Source organism: Drosophila biarmipes, chromosome X (genome assembly GCF_025231255.1).
Source record: "Drosophila biarmipes strain raj3 chromosome X, RU_DBia_V1.1, whole genome shotgun sequence".
In the NCBI taxonomy this organism is placed as follows: Eukaryota; Metazoa; Arthropoda; class Insecta; order Diptera; family Drosophilidae; genus Drosophila; species Drosophila biarmipes.
Window position 1 is genome coordinate 14,226,569 of NC_066611.1, and position 21,390 is coordinate 14,247,958.

The window sequence follows — 21,390 nt, forward strand, 5'->3', positions numbered from 1 at the left end:
GCTAAGAGAACCACTTGAAAAGGCAAGCCGCCAAGATTTTGCGCTTTCCTAAATATTTTTTTAAACAATCATCAAACGAATCATTTATCATGGATTTATGTATTCGTATAGGTGTAATATGTTCGGTTTCTTTTCTTGGAACACAATCTTTAGTCATTTCCGGTTTATACGATTTAACTCGAATTTCAGAATATAAAAAAAATATATATAGAATTTTAATGCTCTTTAATGTACCTCTAACAATTTATGTTTAATTCCGATTTTTAATCATATACGAATAAAATAAATATCTGCATAACATATTCAAAAAAAATTATTAAAAACTTGAATGAAATACAAAACATATTTATATGCATGAATTATTTTAAAAATATTCGATTCAGGGTATAAAATATTACAAAGATAGTAATTTATAATATAATAAATTTAGAGGGTAATTCTTAAAAAAATTAAATTTAAACCTTCAATGAAATATAGCATTTTCCTTTTTTATCAGAGATGATAGTTTGATAACTTATATATTTATTTGTTTATAGTTCCTGGATTTTTCTAAGATAGTAATTTATAAAATAGTTCTTAGAGAAGTTCAATTGAATGAAATATAGCATTTTCTTTTTTTTTATCAGGGATGGTAGTTTAATAAATATTATATGTATTTGTTTATATTTTTAAAATTTTTCTAAGATAGTAATTCAAAATAAAATAAAGTGAAAGGGTAATTCTTAAAAAAGTTCAATTTAAACCTTGAATGAAACATAGCATTTTCTTTTTTTTTTATCAGAGATGTTAGCTTAATGAATAATATATTTGTTTGTTTATATTTCTTGGATTTTTCTAAGCAGCCTTATTGTTTAAATCACATACAAATTTAGAAAAAAAAAATGTAATTCCCACCATTTGGTATCATATGGTTTTTTTGAAATATCTTTATTTATTTTGCCGATTTCCACCCGCTTTTCCCACGAATTTTGATCCGCCGTTTGAATGCTAAGTGCTCCGGTGTGTTGCCATCGATGTTTTGATTTTTCCCTGTCTGGTCTCCCTTGGCTGCACCTCTCCGAATTCCAATTCCAATTCCAATCCCCCCAGTAACTCATCGGTTTCAGCCCGTTTTGCCCTGCACTTTTCCGCATGCAGCGGTCGTCGTCGCAGATAGTCATTGTAGTAACTTTCACGATTTCGCCGACTCAGTCGTGCTCTGGTTGGATTTCGAATGCAGAATGCATGGGACAACAAATACATATAATGCACCCTATAAACATTGCCGCATTTCGCAATTACCTGAATCACTTGACGAGCCAACAATGACAACAATTACACTTTAATAGAGGCAACCGCGTTGCGTTTCGTGTTCGACATATTCGAAGCGATTCGATTACATTTGAGCGTTTTTTTTCGCGGCACGGCTTTTCATTACTTTTTGATTGGGATTCTGATTCATTTCGCCGACAGAATTTCCTTGTAAATATATTACCATAAATTGTCTTGCCTCGGAATGGGCAACCTCCTCTTCATTCGCAAACATTGCTTTTATGAACTATGCAAACTTTATGCCGCTGGCTGCTCGATTCGCCATTTCTGATTATTATGCAAAGTGTGAAACGCAATTGTCAACAAATTGCCAACCAAACTTGGGCTAGTTGAGCGGTTTATTTCATATATATATCTTTCCTTTTTTTGAATTCTCAAAAGGAGGAGGGCACGGTACCCAACTTGGAGTCAGTCGCTTCGATTTGGGCTGGCTGCCAGGCGAAGCTTGACGCGCTTTGAATGTCGCGTGCAATAGAGCCTGCTGTCTGTCTTTGCGATTTTCCGCTTTTTTTTATGGTTAACCAACGTTTTGAGCGCTATCCGATGGATAGCGATTGATTTCAAGGCCAAAGAGGCATATTTGGCACATTTAATGGTCAAAAGTTTGGCCATCAGTGAGTTTTTAAATGGCATATTAAACTGCGCAAATTATGATTTCTTTGGAATTACATAGCCGACTTTAACCCCCGGTTATTTTATATTTTGAATCGATTTGCAAAATATAAGTTGAAGTTAGCTAAATATGATAAGACACCGATTTCCGAATGTCGTGCTAAAGTTCTAGTTTGTTGACTCTCCTAGAAAGTTAACATAAAGTTGCATTACTCCGAAAAATTAATTCGTTTTCTCAATGTGATGTTAATTTAAGGAACGAAAGATCTTAATAATGTTTATTCCTTTTGTAATTCGTTTTGTAGAACTAATGTATTAAATTTAACCTCTAGTTGAGAGTGTTTAGTTAGATAAACGCTAACATGATATTGAGAAACAGGATTTTTTCTTTAACAGCTATTTAACTGAACGATAAAAGTTAACATGACTTTGAGAAATCGGATTCTAAAGAAAATGTATTATGTATCTATGAATGGATTGGGAATTTGGTAAACACTGACTCTTTTTTTAACAAATCCTAGTAATTATCATCTTTACTCATGAGTCAAACACAAATGTGCAATACCCATGTTGTGCTCTAAGTGCATCTATCAACCGGAATGCAATTAAAACCATCCCATAAATGTGATTCATGTGCTAGTGGAGTGAGTGTGTGAGTGAATAATGAATGAGTGCTTATCGCTCTTGCTCAACGGCGAAAAATTAGAAATGCTCCCAAGCTCTGGGGATTCCGTAAGTGGAATGCAATAAACTTGGGGCTTGCCCCACCCCCCTCCCCGCGCTGGGTGCCTGTTAAAAAGTCAAAATTATTATTTTTTATATTTATTTCCCATTCATATGTGGCGAAGTGTGTGGGTTTCTTGGGTGCCTTTTGGGTGGGCAGTTCCGAAAACACGTTCCGCGCTCTTTTGTTTAGTAATTTTTCAATTCTTTTCTCCTTTTTTTTTGTGTTTTGCCCTGGACGGGGGTGATGTGGTTTGGTTTTGGGTTGATTCTTTCGGCGACCGGAGACTGGAGGGTGAGATATGTATCTGCCCCCGGTGGTTGCTTTTTGTCTGCCTTGTTACTACAAATTATCGGCGGTACGCTCGGCACGTGCGCGACGTGTTTCCACCGAGGGGGGGGTGGGAAATGGGAAATGGAAAAGGGGGTATGGGACTTTCCTTTCCACACTCCCCAGCCATGGGTTTTAGTGTAATTGATTTCGCATTGCAATGAATGCGTTTGCTGCGTGCCCGGCTCAACGATTTGAGCTCTTTGATGGCTTTTGACTTTTGTTTTCGGTCCTGCGTTCCCGTCCCCAAAAATACTTCAAATTTCGCTCAAGAACGTGTAATTAATACTAGAAATATAAAAAACAATGTATTTCCGCTTTACGAATATGCTAAGGCAAAGCGTTTATTAAGTTAATTATGGCCATATGACACTTACTTAATTTCAAATAGACTGCATTATTTAAAAAAAATTTGTGATGGCAGCCTTAAGAAAAACAAGATTTTATATAAATTTTATTTGAATTTTAATATTTACATTTGGGATTTCATTTTTCTGTTCTTTTTTCTATTAATTCCTTTAGCTAAGCAAATTTTAAGACAGTGTCATAGGTTCATAACTAACTAAAGACAAAAATTCGGTTGTTGCTTTATCAAAACTTTTAAATAATTTTATTTTTCTATTTATTGCATTTCCCTAGCAAATATTTTTATAAATCTCCGAACCGTTTTGAAAACGCCAAAAAGTGTGTAAATCAGAACAGGGTCGTCAGGTCCGTCAGGCCATGGCGACAACATTAGCCAAATTGATTTCGACAGCATTCGCTGGTCATTGAGGTTTCCCTCTCTCCATCCGTAAGACCCATTCCACTCTACTTTGGTGCATATTTTCCCAACTCAATGGGGCTCAAGGCCTTAGCAGTGCCACCTACAAGAAATCCACGCCCACATCTTGTCCCCCAAAATGCGTTGTGGAATGCCAGACGTTGTGGCATTTAGAGCTCGAGAATCAAACAAGAGGAAAAAATAAAAAACTAGAAACTAGCGACAAAAACAATAACACACACCACTTGGCAATGTTATCTAAATAAATATATACATTTGTGTTTGTGTATCGGTGGCCTGCGACATGAGTCTATAAATTATGTAAATGTAAGTTTCGTTTATTTTAATGTTCCCCCTCCGTTGGCCCATAATTTGTTTGGGTGTTTGGAAATTTTCGTAAATTTTATTTTCGTTTTTCATTCGAGGTTTTTATGAATTTTTAATTTGCTCGCCGCGTTTCGGTTGAATGAAAATTTCACACTTTTGCCCAAGAGCAATTTGTGTGATTTGTGAACTAAAAACACCGCCGGGCATCAATGAAATTTCAGCGCTGAAGCTATCTGATAAATGTGGGATGCATTCGACATGGTGGGCGGATCGAACTTTAAGTGTATCGCTGTAACGTGGTAATGCAAATGCAAATGAGGAAAGTTTATCTCTGAGATACTTTCGTGGGTGTAGTAGTGAAACGCTTGGCTGAGGGTATTTCGGTTCCTATCAGACTTTTGTACCCCATCTATGTATTTACATTTAATCAGCTTTGTTCCACAGCTATTTTATTTATTATTTTGTATCTTTGATAAGCTTATAGCGCTATTTGTAGTTTTTCCATTTGATCTAATTAACTTCGTTTTAGATTGAAATTGAAAAAGAAATACCAATCTTAAATGATGTCGTTTATAAATATTTTCCTAGAAATCTTTAGAAGTTCATAGTTAAGAACCATAGAATAGATAAACATTTTAACCATGGGGGCCTCTACTTTAATATCGACACCAAGTACTTATCGTAAGCATATTTTCGATACTGCTGTGATTTTCCCAACCCACAAACCCCATCGCTCTCATAACACATTGAACTCCCATTTATCTGTGAGATTGTTTTTGTTTTTTTTTTTGTGTGTTTCCCGTCTTATTTTATTTTTGTGGGCCAAAAGCTAAACCAGTGACTAATGGGTTGCCTCACGCAGTCGAAAAGGAAACGAAATTCGCCGCTTACACAATTTGTATCTATCAGATAGCGCGCCAAACTTAATTTGCTTGGTAGCCAAAGATGCTGATGGTGAAAGGCGCCGCTAAAAAATATATCGCCAGAGAGGCAAAACACGCGCAGCCAATAGAGGCGTTGAAATATTTATGATACGGGGGGCTCAGCTAAATAATGCACACGGCAAGAAATGCAGTTCGATGTCGATTACAAATGAAGTGTAACAGATTGCGTAGAAAATACTCTATAGAAATACTCTAAAAACACCCTTTATTTAAACTTACTGGCAATGAAATATCCTCGGAAAATGTAAAAGATATTTATTGAATGTTCTGCATTTTTATAAAATATTATTTTCCAACTCTTCCTCCAGAGACGACCTGTCTCTCCCCATAAAAGTATCTTCAAAATACGAATTGTGTTAAAGCATTATGGCAATTTGGTGTAGTAATCGGAGCATGGCTGATATGATTAATTAATCTAATTTTCCACTGTGCAACTAAACTACTTTTGGGGCTGCCGTTTCCCGCCGCTGAAGCTCCATCCGATGTTGCTCCATTTGTATCTTACGGTTTGTAGTTGCAAAACTTGACCATACAATAGAGGCACAGCACAAACAGCACACAAAAATATGAAAGTGCAACAACTGCAGCAGCAGCAGCAACAAAGACAGAAGCATGAAAAGAGCAGCAGATTTTGAGCAACAACAACATTCGACAATAAAAACCTGCTCAGCAACTTTTACGCTGCGCCCTCGTGGAACGCAAGTGTATGCCATTGGCAGTCTGAAAAATACAAAAATAAAGGCAAAAACCCAACAAAACCAACAGCAGCAAAAGATACAACAACGGTAACTCCGCAGCGGCCCCAGCAAAAATGCAGATAATTCAAAAAACCCCGAGTATGAAAGATAACGCGGAAAGTCGAAGATGATACACCCTTGCATCTAGTAGTTCAATAGTAAAAATATCTCTATAATGTATCTTTTAAAATATCTTGGTAAAATATCTTATAATAACACTAGAACTTAAGAAAGTAAAATATATCCTTTGATAACTCTAGAACTAAAGGTACTTGCAAAAGTAAAAGATTATATACCCATAATAGTTTAATAATAAAAGTACTTCTATGTGGAATTTCCTTACTATATGTAATCTATCTATAATAATTGTATTAATACAGTAAGTATTGTATAATATATAGGGAAAGTTTTATTATGATAGTTGTAATAATATAGGTATTTTTTATTACATACAGAAATTTTAATCATGATATCTCCTAAAAAATTCTATATAACTTCCCTTAGTAAACACATATAAATCCTCTTGAAACTTAGGATCCCAGTCTCTACAAAACCATAAAAATCAAAAAAAAAAAAAAAAAAGCTGGGGCATCGCTGTCCAGCGGGAAAATTAACATGTACCCCAGTAAAAGGGGTCGAACTATTATTATTTCCCCATCGGAGATCGTCGGGAAATGACTTCCCACCAGCTGACGTCATATACACATGGTTATATAGGTTCTAATTGAAGAGACGAGAGCTCAGCTGACCTACGATTTCGATGTCGAATGGGGAGACCAAGGGATCGAGAATCCAGAATCCAGAAAGTCGAGTGAAAAGCACAACGAATTTCAGACTGGGCGTGTGGGGCTCTAATTAAAGAGAAATATGCGCACAGCAGTCCATCGGTCATAATCCATAAAGATCACTTAACGAAACGAAATGAAATGTCGAATGGTTAACGATTCGTTGCCAGAGTTGTAAACATCTTCGGAATCAATTGGATGTGCTTTATTATTACGAAAGTCTGTAATCTAGCGGGGGCTTTCATGTGGGACTTTAGAGACAGGACTGGGTTTTAAAAGGGGGTCTTGAGAAGTACTTTGAGATCAGCTAGTTTTCTTTGGTTTTTCATAAGATATGATGGAAACTGAAGAAAAACTCATAAGATTATTATCAAGATTTGTCACTCCATAATCCAGATGGGACTTTCATATAGGATTTTAGAGATAGAACTGGGTTTTAGAAAAGATCTTCCTAAGATTTTTTTGACATCAGCTAGTTTTCTTTGGTCTTTCTAAGACATAATCAAATCTAAAGGGAAATTCACAAGATTATCATCAAGATTTGATACTACATAATCCAGATGGTACTTTCATATAGGATTTTAGAGACAGAACTGGGCTTTAAAAAAGATCTTCCTAAGATTTTTTTGACATCAGCTAGTTTTCTTTGGTCTTTCTAAGATCTAAAATGAAATTCACAAGATTATCATCAAGATTTGATACTCCATAATCCAGATGGGACTTTCATATAGGATTTTAGAGAAAAGCATGAGTTCTAAAAAAGTTTTCTTAGATCTTTCATAGGATATAATAGATAATTAAGAAATATATACTAGCTTATCTTCAAGATATGATAGAACTAGTTATAATAATAATAAGCTTATCTTCAAGATGTGATAGAACTAATTATAATAATTAAGTATTTACTGTGGATACTTAATTTAATTTAAAGCCCCCTTACCAAACTGCTGAAAGTGTATAGTCAATCAAGTCGTTAGCCAATAATCATGCCAAATATGTATGCTAAGCACGCACGTATTCCAAATTAGTCCTCCAAAAGACGAGAAAATCATGCTCGATCGATCGTCTCGCGGCCCACGGATCTTCAAACTGAAATGCGGAAATCACAGATGAAATGGACAGCGAAATGTGTCATCTTGGAGTCGTGTTCCCAAAGATCGATCGATGAATGGGCCCAGGCCAAGCCATTTGGCAATTGAATTCACACACGAAATGCTGATTTATGACGACACAAGATACAAAAGTTGACACTTTCGCGTTTTCGATTTGGATAGGAACGCCACAGAGACCGAGAGTCAAATGAATTGAAATGAAATGGGATGTTGGAAATTAGCATAGGCGACCGATCGATCGGAAATTCATTGATCTTTTGTGCGGCGTTCTTGTCTCGATAATACGAGTATCGTTTTGTTTTCTTGTCTCTGGGTCAAGCCAGTGGTGCCGTTAGTATCTGCTCTAGAAAAGCTTTTAATGTATCTTTCTCTCTACATATCTCTGAATTTCTTTATATTTCTCTATTCTGTTTGTATTCCCTGGTTCTATCGCTGGGATTATAAATATATTTTTTATTACAATACTTTCATATTCGTTGGCGTGTTTTGTTTGCCAACTGTTTTACATCGAATTAAGTTGATTTTCGTTTTGTTTTTACGAGTTGTTATTTTTACGCCTTCGACTTGTTGAATCATTTGACAGGCGAGCATAAAACGCCATTTGAAAGAAATACGATGGGCGCAGAGAGCCGCACAAAACAAAACAAACGTGGGTCGGGAGAAACTTAGAGATACACTCCACATTGCACGAGATACCATCCACCAGTAATATATACACATGCATGTACAGAGATATGGCAATAATTATCAAATGCAAGCTTACTTAACACCAAACGACGACAAGACCTACCGCACCCCTTTTTTGTAAGCTTCAAAAGTCATTAAAATATGCAACACACTTTATCATAACGTTAATATTCAGATTCTCTACACATATTTAGACTTTAAATAGTTTCTAGATACTAATATTGCAGATATTTTATTAAAATCAATGGCATTTTGAAGGGTATAGTGGGGAATCCATCTCATAAAAGATAGTTTTGAAGATTGGTTCTATAAAGAACTAGACTTCAAATAGTTTATAGAAACTAATATTGCAGATATTTTAATGATATCAATACCATTTGGGTAGGTATTATGGGGAACCCATCTCATAAAAGATAGTTTATCCTATTTTTTTAGAATTTTTATCACAATATGGAAACCATATTATAAAATATAATATTTTCTTTCCGTGCTATGAGCAGAATGTGGGAATAGAAAGAAATACTTATGCCTGGAAAAAAGCGAAAGAGTGGCACGATCGTTGGTTACTGCCACGAGCTGGGGAATGAACAAGTGCGAAAAGGGTGTCGTTGGGTCAATCTTAATTGCTTTTGAAGAAAGGGGAGTTTTGAAGACTTAACAGATGATTTCGCTGTGGCAGCAAGTGCAGTTCCGGGAGATAAATGAAATGGTTTACATAAATGGGCTATGTATTTCCAAAATGTTGATGTACTCAAGGAAAATAACTAGTTTAAAAAAACATTTTCGAAATATCTTAACAAAAAGTATAAGCACTTATTAAGAATATTATTATATATTCTATTAATTTTAATATTATATACTATAATGTAATAAAGAATTGAATATTTGTTGAACTTGGCAATGATTTTCATCTGATTTTTTATTGGTCAGTAACCGCCCGTATGTTTGAGATACTTCTTATTTACGTACCCGTTTTCTATCGATCCTCAGTAAATCCCTCACCCACACTCGATTGAAAAAATGAAAAAAATAAAAGAGAAAAAAAGCTGCCGTCGAAGACCTGGGCAACCTGCTCTGCCGGAATGCGCCCGTCCCCACTCACAGATAAAAAATAACACACAAAAAACCCAAGGAAAACCGAAGGCAAGGGGGATGGCGGCTGGGCTAGTATCTGATTACAGTTTGAATGGTTGCAATGAACCAGAAAATTTGCTTTTGTATGCTCTGGTTACCTTTCCTCGGTGCTTGTGAGTGTTCTTGCCCAGATACTGGTACTTTTTAGCCGCAGGTGGTGGCGGAAAGTTAGGGGAACGGCGCGAGGAGGGAGCCACCTAACAAAGAAGCAGGTGCAGGTGCTGCACAGCAAGAAAGTCGATGGGTTCTGCAGTCATACTACCAAGAAGGATGCAAAAAATTAGAATTTAGAAAAAATCTCAACATTTTATGGTCGTTTGAAGGGTGTAAGGAAAGTGTAGTTAGCTTAGAATACTGCAAACAAGAAATAACCAAAGTTATCGATAAAGAAATAGCCGATACATATACCTACATATGTGATCTTATAATTTCGCAATGTGAGAAAAACTTTTCTTTAGATAATATTAAAAAATAAAATAATTTATCTTATAATACAATATAGGGAACCTGAATGAGGTATTGATTTTGCATATTTAAAAAAAAACCGAATATAATATCGATTACTTTTATTTTCAAGAACATGTTACTCTTAAAAGTAATATCAAGAAGTATACTTTTTTTATAAGTGATCTTGACTGATTCCATATATTGCATATAAAAAATATAATGACATGTTCCTAACTAATAAATTATCGATTATCGGTCACTTTTTTCAAGAACATGTTACTCCTAAAAGTAATATCAAGAAGTGTATTTTTATATTTGATCTTGACTGATTCCAGATATTGCATATTTTTTTAAAAACATATGATGACATGTTCCTAGCTAATAAATTATCGATTACTTTTTTTCAAGAACATGTTACTCTTAAAAGCAATATCAAAAAGTATATTTTGATGTATGATCTTGACTGATTGCAAATATTGAAAATTTTTTACAAACATATGATGTCATGTTCCTATGCCATATATTCTCGATAACTTTTTTCAAGAACATGTTACTCTTAAAAGTAATATCGATAGGTATATTTTCAAGAACCCACTATTTTGCCCACATTTTTTTGCTGGCTGTCGCAAGCCAGCATTCTCCCCTCTCTTACCACTTTCCTTGGTCACTTTGGACGAGGTGAAACGGACACAAAACGTGACTGGCAACAAGTTGAGGCCGAAACTAAGGCGAAACTGAGGCGAAAACCTGAGGCTCGAATGGCCGAGTGAAGTGCGGCAACGCTCCGCGCCGAGATGCTACGACAATTACAGTTATTTTATGAGTTTGCAGAGCATAACCAACATCAGACGAGAACATCGGCATCCGAATCCGAGTCCGAATCCCAATCCCAGTCCCAATCCGCATCCACATCCACATCCACATCCACATCGCTTGGCCACTTCATTTTGCAAAGAGAGCGGAAATTTAATGAGCAACACGCCCTCGCAATTGCAAAAACTGCTGCCACACTTTTCGCCCCACATCATGCGGTGCATTCACTCCATATCCATCAGATACTTTACTTCACCCGGAGCAGCACAGCATCCACAGGCACCGCCACCGTAATGATGCGTTTAGCAGATTATGAGCTCAGCTCCCGGGTCGAATTGGAGCAGCCGGAGAAGAAACAGAGCTGCAAATCACTAAATTGCAAACGCAGCCCGGAATTTTGTGGTCATTTGGAAAATGCGGAAAACTGCATCCATCGCTGGGGGATTTCTTTTTCGAGCTGATTCAGAACGTGCGGCAGGACATGGTTAGTTGGGAGTAACAGAAATTTGCTTTGACAATCAGTCGACGTCTGGTAATTGCTATTTTTGTCCCCTGTTTAGGGAAAAAGAAAGAAAAACGCTCGATGAAAAGGTTTTTCAATAAGTTATTTGAACTAAGTTATTCCTGACAACATTCAGAAATGTTTTTACTACTTGGCAACTATGTTTTTGCATTAAATATGTTTGTTATTTAAAAAAAATTTAGGTATAAGGCTTCTATGTAATATATTTTACGTTCAATCAGGTAAATTATGAAACATTTCTTTTGACAGACTTTTAAACATTCAGAATCTAATTTTACAACTTGGCATTATGTTATAAGATTTCATTACCAAGTAGTCAACTTTAAACAAAATTAAGTACTGTAAAAAAAGCTAGAATTGAAGGATAACCAGTCTTATAAACAAGTTTTCCAAATGCTAACATAACAGAAAATATAGATTAGGATTAATAAATTCATTTTAATGATCTACTTAGCTTGATTTTTCTATGAGTTAATAAAATGTAAATCAGTATCCCAAAGCAAAGATGAATATAGGTTAATTTTGTGATTTTCCGGGCTACGCCAAGGTGGAAACCCTGCCTTCGAGGCCTTGAAAACCGCCATTATTTATGCTGCGCTCAACCCCTCGCCACCGGTTAAGTGGGGCAGCTACAAATCGCTTCATTTACGGGCCACAACACTCCACGACATGCCACTTTCACATGAAGAGGCCAAAACAGAGCCACGAAATGTTGGCCAAAACCAACTGTTGTCAGGCCAACTTGCAGGCAAATCAATCGCCCGGCCAAGTTAACCTGGTGTGTGGAGTGTGTGTGTGTTGCGGTCTATATAGTTTATGGCAGCATAATACACTCCCCCAAGGAAAGGCGGAAAAGCGGGGGAAAATTCGGGCAGAGAAGTGCGGCAACGCCGCTCGGCCATGTGGCATGTCAATTTTTCCACCATTTGCGGCAATTTCTTTTCGTTTTCTGGCCGTTTTTCTCCTTTTCTTTTTTCCAGACTCTTATTTTTTATTTGTGTTTATTGTGAGCAGGCACAAGCAAAAGGTTATGCCCGCCCCCGCCCCCTTAATTCCACCGTTCGTTTAATTTTATTGCCTAATTTTCAACTTTGATTGCTGACACACCCTCCAGAAAAATAGAGAGAGAAAAAAAACACAAAGCCCCACCCTCTTTCGCCCGTCACTTTCACGCTCGTTGACATTTCCTTGGCAGAGATTTCCCACCATTTTCCACCGGCAGTTTAACTTTCAATTTTCGGCTGCCAGATAATCCATTTTTATATTTTATTAAGCATTTTTTATGCGCATTACTAAGCGCTTCATTTAGTCCTGGGCGCAAATATCATAAAGAAATTAACATTTAGCCAAAGCTCATTATCCCATTACCTGAGGGAAATCCGCAAAAGGATCATTAAATGCAATTTACTGCCGCTTTTGTGGCATAGAAAGTTGCTCTGGGCGCACAGCAAACATCTGTGTCTGGGGGAAACTCTTAAATCTCAGCCGGTATACAGATTGAGATATATCTTATAAATTCGGTCTGTAACTTAGGCGTAATGCCTGGCTGTAAATTGCGGCTAAATTGTTAATGGTTTCTATTTAACAACAAAAAAAACTACTCTATTTTTTAGAGACCTGTCAAGTGCAGCACCACCATTTGATTGCAGTCACCATAAAAACACACAACCTTTTTATCTCGCTCAGTTTTAGTTCCCTTTTCCAAACCCACAGACTTGCGTTGCAGCAACTGCGGTTTGGTTTTCCATAAAAAAGTGCCACTAAAAGCTTAACGCTTTTCGATTTCATCATTTGAGTGACATCCACTTTATTGAAAATGCCCCAAAAAAGACACCAAAAAGAGTCATAAAAGTTGCTGTTGGCAAAAAACGAAGACATCCGCTTCTCTGGTTTGCGATATCAGCATCATAATAACTAGTTTGAATGGGAAACGAAGGAGGAAATTAACTTAAACAAGTTTTCCCAGGCAAAGCAAAAAGGATTGTTAAATTTATAATAAAAATTAGTTGATAAAATACATAATAACAATAAATAAAAATGAATATATATAATATACATAGAAAATATTAGTAGTTTTATTGAGGGTTTTTTAAAAGACCGCATAAATAAATAATAATATTGAGTTGTATTATGTTTAAACAAATAAACATTAATATATAAAATACATAGAAAATATTTGCAGTTTTCCTTCCTTTTTTTTTTAGTAATATTTAGGAATATTTGCTAATATATTTTTGGAGTTTAGTTATTTTTTTGAACAGTGCCTGATTCAACCACACAAAACTTCAATCATAAATCTTTCCTCTTCTCCTTTATTTTTGCTTTGCTCCGTGGGTTTTTGGCCAGATTTTCATAAACCGCGAATCCGGTAAATCGCTAAACGGATGTGTGCAAAATATTGGTAAATTTAAATAAATATCTCAATGAAATGAACGATTTTAAAATAAATAAAAATTACAAAATGTTTTAGGGGCTTCATTTATATTTATGTTATTTGTATCTTAGTAAAAATATTAATATTTTCAAGTAAATTTTACTAATTAAATATATTTTTAACATATATGTATTAGTATAAATAGATTTCTAGTGACCATTTATATTATTTATATAAATATTTTAGTGACCATAATTTATATTTAATTATTTTCAAGCTATTTATATGGCTTTTTGGCAAGTCCCCTTATAATAACTATCTTTATGTAAAACCTCTTGAGTTTCTAGATACTATTTCTACCATAGGTGTGTAAAAGAACGCATATCGCCTCATGTGGTCACCTGTTTTGAACGTGGGGTGCCAGAGTTGTGGCAAGAGATACTTATTTCGAGGGCTGGGGATCCGCTCGGGGTTTTTGGCTTAAGTTCGGGCTTGGTTTTGGCCCACGCGCGCAGATTGCGCATATCTGCGTATCTCTCAGATAGACGAGCAACAACCAACGGCCAACTATCAATAGCATCGGCAACCAGAAGTTGGCTTTGTCTTCGCTGATTTCCCCTGAAGGCGGGTGGGCGGCTGTGCTTCCAGTTGGCTTCTTGGCTTGATTAAATATTGCCAACGACAACGGCGGAGGCCGAATCTCGAGTGGGAGAGATGGGGAAATATGGCAGAGCTGGCGGAGAACCTCCTCATCGTCTGAGGCCGCCTTTTTAGCTCCAATCTTTGCCCATTCTCCCTGGTGTTTAGTTTTTAGCAACCCCCCACCCACCCAACCGCGAAGAAACCCCCTTTTTGGCCGCCTGACAACCCACAATTTGCAGTGGTGCGTCGTCAACGTCTGAAGTATCTTGAACAAAAAGCAAAGAAGATGCCGGGCCGCAGTACAAAGAGCTCGCGGAAGTCAGGCAAAAATGGGGGGAAAAAAAGAAGCCAGAAAAATACCAAAAAACTGAATTGAGTTGCTCGTCACAGCCCCCCGCCCCTGGGGTTCTGCAACCAGCTTCAATTGAGTGCTGCTAAAGATCGCAATTATTTGTACTTCGTCTGACTGCCGGGGACCCTGAAAAAAGCTTAATGCTCCTCACAAGAGGTTCAGGGATTTCAATTTAGCCAGTGAATTCGAATCAAATTAATTGCCAAATGAGATGGCTTCATCTCGAAAGATACATTTAAAAGATAAAGTATCTTACTGAGCATAATAACAACTAGTATTATGCTATTGGATAATTTAAAAAGCATTTTTATTTCACAACATTTTATCTTCGATTGCCAAAGCAAGCACAACTCTTTGGAAATCTGTCAATCAAAATTGTGAGCCACTATTGAAATCAATTTAAGCTGAACAAATCCCCTTGGTTCCCCCATCGAATTCTTGAACAATTATGTAGTGACCGGCGACTGTTACAATTGCGCTACGCAACGAAAATCCCCTTATTTCTCTGAAAATTACTCAATTCGAGGAGTTTTGTAATGTGAAAATGAAAAGGCAATGGGTTATGAATCGCCTCCATCGGAGACGTTGATAAGGCAGGTGCCCTTACCTTTGCTCTTGGCAAAGCAAAGTGAAGAAAGAAAACGAAAGTTCAAATTGGCCCGAAGCTGATAACAAATCGGTTACAAGAAAACAGAGGAAATGGGGAGTTCACTCTATCTTCTACTTATAGAATGCAATTTGTTGTTGTTGACTCTTCAGTTTGCCTGCGGTTGAAATCTAGATTTGACTTCAGTTTGCTTTTTAAAATCTATTGGAATGTTTGTCCAGCGGGTACACAGTGGGAAAATAAGAGCCCAAATTGTGTTAATAATTTAAGCCATTATTTTTTTTAAATTTTTGAACAGTTAATATTAATAAAATAAATAAGAAGAAAGTACAACATGGATTGCACCATAAAAAAAAAAACTTTTTGGGAGGAGAAAAAAAATCTGCCGACAAAGCAAGAAATGTGATCAATTTAAGCCTTTTAATTATACAAATTTAAAATTAAAACCTTCAAACATTTTAATTTTAGACCAAAATATAAGTTTTACATAATAAATGTGAAAATCTGAAAAAAAAAATTCTTAAAATTCATAAGGCAGCGGTGGGTATCGAACTCAGGTTCTTGTTAAGAAAGCAGATATTCCAAATGTTTTTTATTAATAGTGATTGATAGATAAAAATTAATAGAAAAATTGTAATATGCGACTACTCTTTATGAGCTCTTCGATTTTATTTCATTTCTGTTTTTCTATTTTCAGTGTAGATATAATAGTTGTGTTGGAAAGGGAGGAAACCACGGTTTCGGGAGGCAGACAAACAAATTACAAAGAAATTGTCGTCGTCGCTTGTTGTTTTTGGGGACATCATCGATTGACCGTCGATATCTGAGGCGCCTTCCTCCCCCCATGACCGCCCCCAGCCAAATCCCCTTCCCCCATCGAGGAACTTTGCTAACAAAATGTTTTCCCCTTATCGCCTTCAGGTGGCAACTTTGATTGGGTGGGATGATGTCGGCATGTTGGGGGTCAGTGGTTGTAAGAGTCTTAAACGTTCCGTCGTGTTTTGTCACATCTATCTGACCAAAACTCAGACCGAACCCCTCCCGATTGTTTGTGTTTTGCGCAGCGCAAGACAAGTGATAACGAAAAGCCGGCATATTTGTTGCACATGTGGAGTTTTGGATGGGGGAAGCCTATTTGGAGGGGGAGTCGCCTTCAAATCGAGGGGTGAGAATTGTCATTAAGTCAACCGCTCGGGGCACTTTGAACTCTGCATGTAATCTCTATGCCAGACATTAATTGCCTAGGGTAGGTTGTATTGTATCTTTTAAACTTTATTGAACAGTAAAGTTATTTTATTAACTTTGCCCTAGGCGTAGTTCAATGTTTGTAAGGGCTTTTAGAATATGATATTTCTGTTGTGTTCCTATTTGAAAATTTATCGATTTTTTAGATAATTTTTATCGATACATTATCAAGCCGATAGGAATAGTTTGATATTAAAATACATCTTACACAAATGATTACTCATGCTTAGTTTATCAGTATACGCCGAGGCAGCATTATCAATTGATTAAAGCATAGCAGGTGTTTTAATTTTCATTTAGTTCTACCGATTGTAAAAGACTTTAGATTCTTCGCCTATTCTTATCTTTGAAGAAAGCTATATTATTAGAAGGGCATTTAGAATATGATATGTTGTGTTCCTATTATAAAATTATCGATTTTTTAGATAACTTTTATCGATTCTTCTTCGCCTATTCTTATCTTAGAAGAAAGCTAAATTTTCTTTTTTAACAATAGGTATTTGAAATTTTTGGGAATTTGTTTCCTTTAAACATTAATCACTAGCTTTATTTGCCTTGAAAATACTTTACAGAGCGTAGACCCCGAGCTCTTTTTAGCAATTCTACGCAAGTAATCTCCGCTAAAAAAGAAAGAAGCATAAAGAATTCTTCTATCCCCATTATTGAGTGCAGTTTTTGTGTTGGTAGCGAAACAATTTTTCATTTTACAATCTTTTTTTCGTCGGATTTCGCAATTTTGCATTACTTACATGTTGCTGCTTTCTGTGTCGTGTTTCTCTATGCAAATTTTTCCGAGGGGAGAAGAGACTCTGTCTCTTTCTCGCACCGCCGCCACCGTCTCTTTCGCTCTGCTGTGGGCGACCACAAGTTCGTTGACTGTTGAAAAGAGTTTCGTTCTGGTATTGTTTAGAATGCAACTTCTTGCACTATTTTCCGTAGCTTCGATGGCATTTTCACAGTTTGCACTTTGTTCGATATTTGTTCATTCGATGGCAATGGATGAAATGAAGAATATTCGAGAATTAATTACTATGTTTTCCGCCGAAGAATCGTTTAACCAGTCATTCGCTCACTTCATTCGAGTGGTTGTCATGACAATATAAGCCGAAAAAAACAAAACCCCACTGCTGACCATCGCTCTTGATATGTAAATAAAATGGGAAATTCACTCGGGCGTACAATGCACGTTAATGGAAAAAAGAAATGCTGGAAAAACCTGAACAATTTTCATGGTGAAAAACTAAATGGCAACGAAAATGGCAATCCTGACCAAACAGGGGAAAATAGCTTACATTTCAGGCTATATTAAGTGTTTAATTTTTTAGGGTAATTTAAAAATATATAAAGCAAAAGTTCAAGACCACTTTAAGATATAAAAAATGTTATTTAACATAAGGCAAAAATTGTTTAAATACCCAAATATAAAGCAATACAAAAAGGCTGATAAAAAAGCTGTATAAAAGAAAACTCTTGGGCGATTTTCCCTGCGGCTTTTCGCGCCCAACTGCAATCTGCATTTTGTTTAGTTTTCGCTGAGTGCTTTTCCACATTTACAGTTAATAAACGTTAACCGCTGAGTCCATTAAACATAAAACATTTAACACATATTGGAACGCCGACTGCGAGGAGAATCGCCTCTCGAGGGCCCAGCGATTCTTCTGGCCATTCTTCCCCCCTTCGGAAAACTCAAGTGTCGTCACATTTGTTGTCAAATTGATTTGCCGATGGTCTCGTATGACATTAATGATGGAGAAACCGAAAAGGATTGAGGAAAAGCGAGGGGAAAACCCATCCAAAAGTGCAGCCAGAGGAAATTATGATTTCCACAAGCTATTTTGGGACTACAACCCGAATATGAATATGAAGCCGGGGAACTGGTATTTTTAGTTTACACCAAATAGCCAAGAAAACTTTTGGAGTTAACGAGAAAAACAAATGGTTGATGTTCTAGGCACTTAAAATAAATATGAACAGGTGATCGAGTACCTGGGGAACATATGTATTTGGGTGTTTGCCTTAGAAATTTGTATGTCTAAGAACGTTTTTACTATATTTCAAAACATCTTTTAGGATTCTTTAGCAGAATTTTTAGAAATATGTTATGGTGTTTCATATTTTTAATGATGTTTATATTTTTCGAACCATATTTTAGGATTAAGAAGACTTCTTTTTAAATCTTTTAGCAAAACTTTTAAAGATATATCATAATATTTTATATTTTTAATATAATTATTTTTTTTATTTGGAATCACCTTTTGGGGTTAAGAAGACTTTCTTTAAATCTTTTGGCAACATTTTTTAAGATATTTTATAGTACTTTATATTTTTAATGATAAAAATATTTTTTCGAACAATTTTTTGGGATTAAGAAGACTTTTTCGAATCTTTTAGCAGAACTTTTAAAGATACTTCACAGTATTACATAATTTTAATGATAATAATATCTTTTCGAACCATATTTTAGGATGAAGAAGACTTTCTTTAAATCTTTAAGCAGAAATTTTAAAGATATTTCATTGTATTACATATTTTTAATGATAATAATATTTTTTCGAACCAACTTTTAGGATTAAGAAGACTTTCTTTAAATCTTTTGGCAGAACTTTTAGAGATATTTCATTGTATTAAATATTTTTTATGATACTAATATATTTTCCTACCATCTTTTGGGATTAAGAAGACTTTCTTCACATCTTTAAGAAAAACTTTTAGAGATATATTATAGTATTTCATATTTTTAATGATTATAATGGGTTTTTGGTTTCCAGAAAGTTAGTTATTTTGAAAAATGTTAGAAACTGGCATATTATATTAAGTTTTTAAGGTGGTTACCCAAAGCCTAACAAATGCCCAAAAGTCATAAGTTTAGATGGTAATATTCCCCGCTTTTTATGGTAAATTCAAGAGACCGTATTAGGCAATCCACCACTCTTGGGGGTATTTTTCGCTTATTTTTATTTAAACTTGTGATAATCGCGATAATTCCAAAGAATCTGCGACTGAGTCAGAAAGAGAGGGCGAACGGGGGGCGAAAGAGAGGGCAACATGAGTCACCCACGAAGATCAATGTACGACATAGATTTCCATTAAACTGCAGGCCTTGCCAAATCATGAAAAAAAAACGCAAACCCATGAAAACTTGTTCCAAACTCTACGAAAATTTTTAGCGCAATTTGCATTTATGGCAAAAACTTATGTGCAAAAAAAAAAAAAGAAAACAAAAAACACACATACACACACACACACACACTCGCACGCGGAAACAAAAACAAACAAAACAGCCTGTAAAGTGCGAGCAAGAAGAAGAAGCAGCAGCGGCAGCAACATTTTTGTTTTCGGTCTTTCTCTTTGTTTTTCTTGTTCTTTGTTTTTCTTTGATTATTTGTATTTGCATTGCTAAGAATTGAAATAAATAAATGAGACACAAGCACAAACACACCCACACACGTGCACACACAAACAAAAAGAACGGTAAAGCATAAAATAAATGCAAGTGTTTTTTTTTTTTTTGATCGGCTTTTCTCTCGCTTTCGTACATATGACACTGGAATGTTGCTTAATTACACGCACACACCGCAAAAAAAGCCGCGCACTTACAAAACAGAAATTCGCAACTCCCAATTATTCGCGTGTGAAAATGACAAACAACATTTTGTCGGCGTTTTTAACGTTTTTCCAGCAACCGCGATGTCGAACCGTTAGCGTCGAGCATTCCAATCAGAATGAAAAACAACAGTAGTTCGCCGCTGCGAGAGAGCGCGCGAGCGCCAAGCCGAAGCGCAGCCGAAGAGCGCTCGAAGCGGTGAGAGCGCAAGAGGGCGCCAGAGAGCGCGCTTTTGCGGCACATTTCCCGTGTGTGTGTGTGTGTGTGTGTGTGTGTGGGTGAGTGCTTGTGTGCCTGTGTGGAACGAGTTGGCTCAGTGCACTGCCATTCATTATCATCGCTGGATTGCCGCACAGAACATGGAGGAAAAATCATCAATAATTCTTAAACACTTTCCATCACTCAATCATCGAACTCTTATCAACTGTGCGATTGGGGAGAGCAAATTTGAGGGAGCGCCGGCTGCGGACGTTGATGAAAAGCTGATGAACTGCAGTGGAGGCTGCCCACACACGCACACGCTCGCTCACGCACACCGGCACAAGGACCGCTGGTAAATTGCGCAAATCGCATGTGTTTTTTCCTCTTCTTTAACCACCGTTTTGTTGTTGCCGCCGCCGCCGCCGCTGCGATCGAAATCACGAAAAACCGCCATAAAAGCGCTTGCATTGTTTTTGGTCAACTGCATTGCAGACCGCAGCGCGGCATCCACACAGCCACAAAAATGAACAACATCCACTGATGCACAGGAAGAAAAAGGAGCATGCCCGAAATTGCACCGGTCTGAATTAAAGATGGAGGTTCACATATCAAAGGGAGAAAACCGTTACACAAACCACGTGGATCATCGAAAGGTTAGTGGAATTTTCAAATTACATGTGTATACATACATATATATGCACATTTTTATAAAAAAAAAATGGTACGGGTTCGAGTCCCACCGCTGATAATTGCTTATTTCTTTGAATATATTTAACTCTGTTTATAACAGCAACATTTTCACAAGTCGGGGTATTACAAAAGTCTTCTCGAAATTCATTTGCAATTGAACGTTTAAAATGTTAATCGGAATTGGTAAAACATGTTTTGTGTGACTCCTATGATTTTTTTTTCTCTCTGTGCACCGCATCAAATACTGAAATGAACGCCGGCGACTATTTAAAGACGCCCTGGCAAACTCATCTAGCAAATCGAGAGGCGAGAAGGCCAAAAACCGAAGGCGGTTGCGTGCGGGGGCGTGGCAGAGGGCGGCCGAGGGAAACTGGGCGAGGTCGCGAATGCTGCAACTTCAGTATTTGCCTTTCCTCGTTTTTAAAT

At 36.6% G+C, this 21,390-nt stretch overlaps 1 protein-coding gene across 10 annotated transcripts in view; it reads right to left on the reverse strand.

Annotated features, from left to right (window-relative positions):
• Nucleotides 1-21,390, reverse strand: part of LOC108025720 (protein sprint) — a 120,279-nt gene that overhangs the window by 44,657 nt on the left and 54,232 nt on the right. For 3 of the 10 annotated variants that reach the window (XM_050889414.1, XM_050889412.1, XM_050889411.1), the window contains exon 4: nucleotides 17,219-17,434. The exons of 4 other annotated variants lie outside the window; for them this stretch is intronic. In XM_050889414.1, coding sequence (XP_050745371.1) covers nucleotides 17,219-17,434 — 216 coding nt within the window. Of the gene's footprint in view, nucleotides 1-17,218; nucleotides 17,435-20,066; nucleotides 20,203-21,390 lie in introns of those variants that run through there. 3 more of the 10 variants (XM_044092939.2, XM_050889416.1, XM_050889421.1) reach the window with 2 other exon arrangements.